The sequence below is a fragment of the Ipomoea nil genome, unplaced genomic scaffold (assembly GCF_001879475.1).
Source record: "Ipomoea nil cultivar Tokyo-kokei standard unplaced genomic scaffold, Asagao_1.1 scaffold0103, whole genome shotgun sequence".
Taxonomy (NCBI): Eukaryota; Viridiplantae; Streptophyta; class Magnoliopsida; order Solanales; family Convolvulaceae; genus Ipomoea; species Ipomoea nil.
In genome coordinates, this window is record NW_017616531.1 from 485,145 (window position 1) to 492,397 (window position 7,253).

General features: G+C 38.1%; 2 protein-coding genes across 2 annotated transcripts; both read left to right on the plus strand.

The window, feature by feature from the left end:
- Nucleotides 1-944: 944 nt before the first annotated feature.
- LOC109187551 lies at nucleotides 945-2,513 on the plus strand. The gene is made up of 2 exons (XM_019337812.1): nucleotides 945-1,690; nucleotides 1,772-2,513. The coding sequence occupies exons 1-2, from the start codon at nucleotides 945-947 to the stop codon at nucleotides 2,511-2,513; spliced, it is 1,488 nt and encodes a 495-aa protein (XP_019193357.1).
- A 1,982-nt stretch (nucleotides 2,514-4,495) lies between these two features.
- LOC109187716 (uncharacterized mitochondrial protein AtMg00810-like) lies at nucleotides 4,496-5,295 on the plus strand. The gene is made up of 2 exons (XM_019338045.1): nucleotides 4,496-4,685; nucleotides 4,919-5,295. The coding sequence occupies exons 1-2, from the start codon at nucleotides 4,496-4,498 to the stop codon at nucleotides 5,293-5,295; spliced, it is 567 nt and encodes a 188-aa protein (XP_019193590.1).
- Nucleotides 5,296-7,253: the final 1,958 nt, after the last annotated feature.

A 7,253-nucleotide genomic window follows, 5' to 3' on the forward strand; every position in this document is an offset into this window, starting at 1 on the left:
ATTTCTTTAGTTTTTGGATTAAGTTGTGATTGAATGTTATGGTTTAGAGCCTTACATCTAGTCAGTGTTAGATTAGATGTGGCGGTTTCACCCTCATTTATTATTAAGGACTTAAAGTTATTTTGTAAGTTGAATTATTAATTAGTTTCTAAATGGTGGTATGCGTACTTCAGGAATTCTATTCATGGCAGTTTCTGTTATAGTAGTCTATTTATAGCATGTGTTGAGAATTAAATTTGGGGGTGTTACAGTAGATATAAGGGCTTACAGTTGTAATCTGCACAATGGTTTTTTTCTAGTTCTTAAATACAAAAGCTTTCTCCTCTTATCTCCCTCTCTTTACACCGCTGAGGAAATTTCAATTTTGGTCATATGATTATAGGGGTCTTGTTAATTTCAGTCCCTGACTTTTAAAAATGTCAATTTAGTACCTTAACTATGCAATTTTTGTCAATTTTAGTCACTCCGGCCAAATTGCCGGTTAAATTTCGGCGGAAAATTTTAATAGTTAAAATAATGATGGTATTTTGGTCGTTTCACGCCTCTTTTCTTCTTCTCCGGTGAGTCCATCTCTTTCTATCCCGTTTCCGGTGTTCTTTCTCCCTCTAAACCCTATCTTTAATATCATAAGCCTCCTTTCCCTGTCATCTTAGTTCATTGCATTCGCTGGAAACGAAAGAGGAAGGGATGGACTCGCATGGAAAGAATAAAAGAGACGTGAATGATCAAAATACCCTCATTATTTTAAAAATTAAAATTTTTCGGTGAAATTTGACCGGCAATTTGTCCGGAGTGGCCAAAATTGACAAAAATTACATAGTTAAGGTACTAAATTGACACTTTTAAAAGTCAAAGACTGAAATTAACAAGACCCCTATAGTCATATAACCAAAATTGAAATTTTCTCTTACACCACTCAACATGGTATCAGAGCCCTTGAGGGCATGGCTTGGCGCACACCTGCTGTAAACACCATGGCTACAGGATCTAACATCCCAAATCCAGCACCAGTCCCAAACCGTGCCTATGATCCCAAAGACCGAGTCGATCCCCTTCATCTTCACCCAAACGAGAGCCCCTCATTGCAGTTTGTGACTGCTCAGTTGGAGGGAAGGTCCAACTACCACCCATGGGCCAGGGTGATGGAGATAGCCTTAAGGTCGAAGAACAAGTTGGTCTTTGTGGATGACACCATGGCAGCTCCGGTCAAAACAGATCCTAGATACTTCTATTGGGACCAATGCAATACCATGGTCTTGTCATGGATTCTTAGAGCCGTTTTACCTACGATTGGAAGAAGTGTGCTATGGATCAACATAGCAAAGGGAATCTGGAAGGATTTGAAGAAACGGTCCAGTCAGCAGGACGTCTTCCGCATTGCTGAAATACAAACAGAAATATATCAGATTAAGCAAGGTAATTCATCTATCAACGATTATTTCACTCAATTGAAGCTGAATTGGGATGAATTATCTGTGTTAAGACCAACACCTTCTTGCGAATGCTCACCAAGCTGTGAGTGTGGTAGAAATGTGTCTGAAAAAGTTAGGGCACACCTTGAAAATGATATGCTGTCATCCTTTTTAATTGGATTGAATGAGAAATTCTCCAACACTAAACGCCAGATAATGTTAATGAAACCTTTACCTGATGTTGGAGAAGCGTTTGCCATGGTTTCTCAACAAGAAAGGTAGATAGCAGATGAGTCAAATACTCTGGGAGAAAATCTGACAGGAGCAAGCGCTTTTCTTGTTGATAATTCTAACAAGAGGTCTTTCCTTGGACAAAAGCAAAAGCCAGTGTGCAGCTATTGTGGATACACTGGACACACAATTGACAAATGCTACAAAAAGCATGGATACCCTCCAGGCTGGAAATCAAGAAACAAGAACTCAGGGTCTGTCAATCAAGCTCAGGCAGTTCTACAAGAGGAAGGGACTTCACAGAGTATCCCTTCTATCCATCAAGAAGATTTTAGAAGATTTTTGGAATTCATGCAGTATGAGAGGGTCAACAACACTCCTCTCAGCATTGGTCCTCAAGCTAATGCCATAGCAGCAAGCTTTGTTCCAGACAGCAGATTGGAAGGTAAAGTTGCTAATCCTAGTTGCAACAATTTGACAAAATCTGGCCCATTGTGGATCCTTGACAGTGGTGCCACACATCATATTGTATGCAATATGAATCTATTACAAAATCCCATAAAGGTTGAAGGAATTCTTTTTGATTTACCTAATGGAAGTCAGGCACAAGTTTCCCACACTGGGACTGCTCAGTTATCTGTGGATATGGTGCTGCTGAATGTGTTATGTGTACCTGTTTTTCAGTATAATTTAATATCACTGGGTGAGCTGACTACTAGATCAAGTTGCCACATATTGTTTCATTCTAATAAGTGCATTATACAGGATCAACACCCTGGGAAGATGATTTGTATGGCTGAATTGAAGAAAGGACTCTACCAGCTCATGTTTCCTGTTTTAAATCCTTGTATACATACTGTCAATCTTTGAAGTCATTGGCATGTTAGGTTAGGGCATCGTTCTAAAAACAAAATTAGATTGTTGCACACTTTAGACAGTAACATTTGTAATGACAAGCCAAGTGCATGTGAATATTGTCATTTTGCAAAGCAAAGAAGGCTCCCTTTTTGATTTAGTTCATCTATTTCAGAAAATTGTTTTGATCTGGTGCATGCTAATATTTGGGGACCATATCATACCCCCACCATTTATGGTCATCAATACTTTCTAACTTTGGTAGATGATCATAGTAGGGAAACTTGGGTGTATCTGATGAGAAGGAAAAGTGAGGTTAGACAGATTTTGCAGACCTTCTATGCCTTAATCTACACACAATTTGGAAGGAACATTAAATGCATTAGATCAGACAATGGCAAGGAGGTTGCTCTGGATGACTTTTTTCAAAGTAAGGCATTCTTCACCAAATATCTTGTGTATATACCCCTCCCAACAAAACAGTGTCGTTGAAAGGAAGCATGGTCATATTCTAGCTGTGGCAAGGTCTCTGAGGTTTCAAGCCAATCTACCTGAAATTCTGTGGGGAGATTGCACTCTTCACGCTGTCTATATAATTAACAGGCTTCCATCAGTAGCCTTGGAGAATAAAATTCCATATCAAATTCTATTCAACAAATTACCCCAGTATAATCACCTTAAAGTCCTTGGTTGCCTGGCCTTTGCTGCCATTCCCAGCTGCAAGAGAGACAAACTATCTCCAAGAGCTAAGAAATGCATTTTTTGGGTTTTGCTACTGGAGTGAAGGGATACAAACTCCTTGATCTATAGACAAGAGAAATAATATTGTCTAGAGATGTTTGCTTCTATGAAAGCATATTTCCCTTCCAAGGGCCACATGACAAACAATCTGATGATACAGTGTTACCTTCTAAACAGATAACAAGTTCAGACATGGATGAGCATATCACTGATCATACTGGTTCTATTGATGGTCATACCATTGAGGCCCAACATCAACTGGCGAGCATACTGGTTTCTCTGATGAACCTCAGCCACAGCCATCACCAGACAACCAGCACATGGGGTCCAGTGCAGAACCAACACAAATATCTCAGCCTAGGAGATCAAACAGAACAAGAGCACCTCCTACATACCTAAAGGACTACACTTGTCAGAATGCAGTTGCTAATAAGACATCTCCACATGTTGTCTCAAAGGTTCTTTCATATGACAATCTGTCACCAAGTTTCAAAGCATTCACTGTTAACACTTTGCAGGCCAAAGAACCAAAGCACTATAATGAAGCCATAAAGGAAGATTGTTGGAGAAAAGCTATGGAGGCTGAAATCAAGGCCTTACAAGCTAACAATACCTGGATCATCACAGACTTGCTTCCAAATAAAGAGCCTATAGGCTGCAAGTGGGTATACAAGACTAAACTAAAGGCTGATGGGACCATAGAGAGGCACAAGGCCAAGCTAGTAGCAAAAGGGTACACTCAAACCGCTGGTTTGGATTATTTTTGGACACGTTCAATCCAGTGGCCAAAATCACCACAATTAGAATGTTATTGGCAGTAGCAGCAATTAAAGGTTGGGCCCTTCATCAACTAGATGTCAACAATGCATTCTTACATGGGGACCTAAATGAAGATGTCTACATGAAGCTACCTCCTGGCTTTACCCCTCTTAAACATGGACAGGTATGCAAGTTAGTGAAGTCACTTTATGGCTTGAAACAAGCAAGCAGACAGTGGAATATCAAGTTTACCCAAGAATTGTTGCACATGGGCTTTAAGCAAGCCATTTATGATTCATCCTTGTTTGTGAAAGGAAAAGAGGGTGACTTTGTTGCTCTGCTCATCTATGTTGATGATGTTGTCATAGCAAGTCCAGATGTTAATCAAGTTCAGCAGATTAAGAAGCACCTAGACACTTGTGTTCCATATTAAAGATTTGGGGCCATTAAGGTTCTTTCTAGGATTGGAGGTTGCAAGGAATAGTAATTGCATTTCCATGACTCAAAGAAAATATGCTTTAGAACTACTTGAAGAAACAGATTTCTTGCTTTGCAAACCAGCAAAAACCCCCATGGTCACCTCTGTTAGGCTCAGCAAAAACATTGGGGAAAAGCTAGAGGATGTCACACAGTACAGAAGATTGATAGGAAAGTTGCTCTACCTCACCATCACAAGACCTGACATCAGTAGTTATGCTACTCAACAATTGTCTTAGTTTCTGGACTGCCCCACCAACATACACATGCAGGCAGCTCATAGAATCCTAAGATATATCAAGGCCTCCCCAGGACAAGGTCTATTTTTTTTCAGCTAAATCCTCCTTACAAGTGAAGGGATTTATTGATTCAGATTTGGCTGCTTGCCCAGATACTAGAAGATCAATTACAGGTTTTCTGCACTTTTCTGGGCACATCTCTAGTTTCATGGAAGTCCAAGAAACAAATCACCATCTCCAGGAGCTCATCTGAAGCTGAGTACAGAGCCCTAGCCATAGCAGCTTGTGAGATCCAGTGGCTAATATACCTTCTGCAAGATCTGGGGATAGTTGATTGTACTCCAGCCACATTGTATTGTGATAGCAAGTCAGCCATTGCTATAGCTGAAAACCCTGTATTTCATGAGAGAATAAAGCATATAGAAATCCATTGCCACTTGGTAAGGGAGAAATTACAGAAAGGAGTCCTCAAACTTCTACATGTCTCTACAACCAACCAGCTGGCAGATGTTTTTACAAAACCACAAGCTCAGACAAGCTTCAACAATCTCATTTCCAAGCTAAACCTACACAATGTATAGTCCAGCTTGCGGGGGGGGGGGGGTGTTAACACATACTGATGGCAGTTACTCAAAGCAAAGCAGTTAGCACTGTTACACTGACAGTTAAATTCTGTTAACTTTAGTTAGTTAGTTAGTTAGTTTGTTAGTCCTTTCTGTACAGTAGATATAAGGGCTTACAGTTGTAATCTGCACAATGGTTTTTTTCTAGTTCTTGAATACAAAAGCTTTCTCCTCTTCTCTCCCTCTCTTTACACCACTCAACAGATGATGTCTGTGATTAGCACCGTTGGGTGCTGTGACCATCACCTGCCTTTGACTGCTGCTAGCGCCTCTAGTGTTGAAGTCTGAGGAAGGCGTTGGTTTTACTACTGTTTGCGTCTCAAGGTGATAAAGCTTGGATTAGTGTCTCGTTGGTTCCTTGGTGTTTGGTTGTCCGACATTTAGCAGAAGTTGGTGTCTTCCATTAAAAGACATAAGGTCGTCATTTGTTGTTTGTGCACACTACGGATTATAGACATAATCAGTGGACGTCTAGGTTTGGCTATGGATTGGAGAAACATATGGAAATTAGCATAGGGCTGGCAGCCATGGCTGGTGTGCTCCATGGGTATCGGTATACGGGTCGTCGGTATGTCTTTATTGGAGTGGCTGTCCACTGGCGTCTGCATAAAGTCTAGCTAGCTACTAGTATTTTGCCGTTGATTCCGGTGGGCACTCCGGGCAGTAAACGGGTTGACAAGCTCTGGAGGAAGGCAAGACGGAGGCTGCGTAATTAATCCTCCATTAATGATCTCAAGGACATTTTTCGTTCTTCATCAGAGAATTGGTACACTCCTTCTCACCATTATTATTTAGCAATCACGGTAATAATTTCCTTGCCTTTTATTTTTAAAATTGGCAAGTTTTGGAAAAGTCTTAAATTATTTGTTTTGTTATTAAAACATATAATATAATGGTAATAAAATGAGTAATTGGAAAATAAGGGTGCTTTGTTTTATTGTTATTAATGGTAATTGAGCAATTGTGGATCAATTTAAGCATGATTTATTATTTTGAAAATTCTTTTTCATTTCAGATTGTCATGATAATATATGCTGAAATTTGGTTAATTCCTATTGTTATTGTATTGGTATATTATCGGTAAAAGGTAAATTGCTATATTTTGTGATTAATTGTCATGATTGGATGATATATCGAGATGTTTGATGATTGTTGCAATCGTTTGCATTTACCGTCTTTATTACGGTAATTAGTAAGGTCATAAAGTTTTAGTGAAGAACCGCTTTTTATGCCTTTATATCAGTTTATTAAAGTTGAAAATGTTGGATATTATATTTTTCAACATTAATGTTTTTCGGATTTTAATTTTATTAAGTTTTAAAATTTTCCCGAAAAATGTTTTAAAGGTTTGTGGTGTTAGCAATTGTTTTTCCATAATAAATCTCTTAATTGTTATAATATTATGTGATTATTATGGTTATTCATTGCAATTTCATATTTTTACAACTTTGCCATAATTCAATAATAATATTTTTAATTATGAAGTGTGATTTTGAATCGCAAATTTGGAAAATGCATATGTTTATAGCAATTGGATATTGTTTTCCTTTTCAGTCTTGCCACAATGATTTCGATAATGATGTTAAGAATTATATTTTGAGATTCTTAATGATTTTGCTTATCCAAAACTTTTATGGTAATAATGATGATATAATGTGACATTTAATAATAATAATTATTATTTTTATTAAATGTTGTTCGGTTACGATTAAGAAAATTGATTATTCTGTTATTACCTTTATGTAAGAATTACAGTAATAACGATTATCAGTTTTGAATTGAGGAATCAATATGTCGTAACATTGTTATCATTATTGTTTTTGTATTGCGATGCCCACTTTGATTGAGTATGAATATTTGGTTTTACATTCATATTTTTTTTTGAGTTTGTTTTATGCATATAATTGCATAATATT

What these genes read in the sequence shown, in the direction of transcription:
- LOC109187551 (XM_019337812.1), top strand. Translation starts at nt 945, where the DNA reads ATGGCTTGGCGCACACCTGCTGTAAACACCATGGCTACAGGATCTAAC. An exon ending in ATGGTTTCTCAACAAGAAAG is followed by an intron (nt 1,691 to 1,771) that starts GTAGATAGCAGA and finishes TTCTAACAAGAG; the next exon opens with GTCTTTCCTTGGACAAAAGC.
- LOC109187716 (XM_019338045.1), top strand. Translation starts at nt 4,496, where the DNA reads ATGACTCAAAGAAAATATGCTTTAGAACTACTTGAAGAAACAGATTTC. An exon ending in CATCACAAGACCTGACATCA is followed by an intron (nt 4,686 to 4,918) that starts GTAGTTATGCTA and finishes GCACATCTCTAG; the next exon opens with TTTCATGGAAGTCCAAGAAA.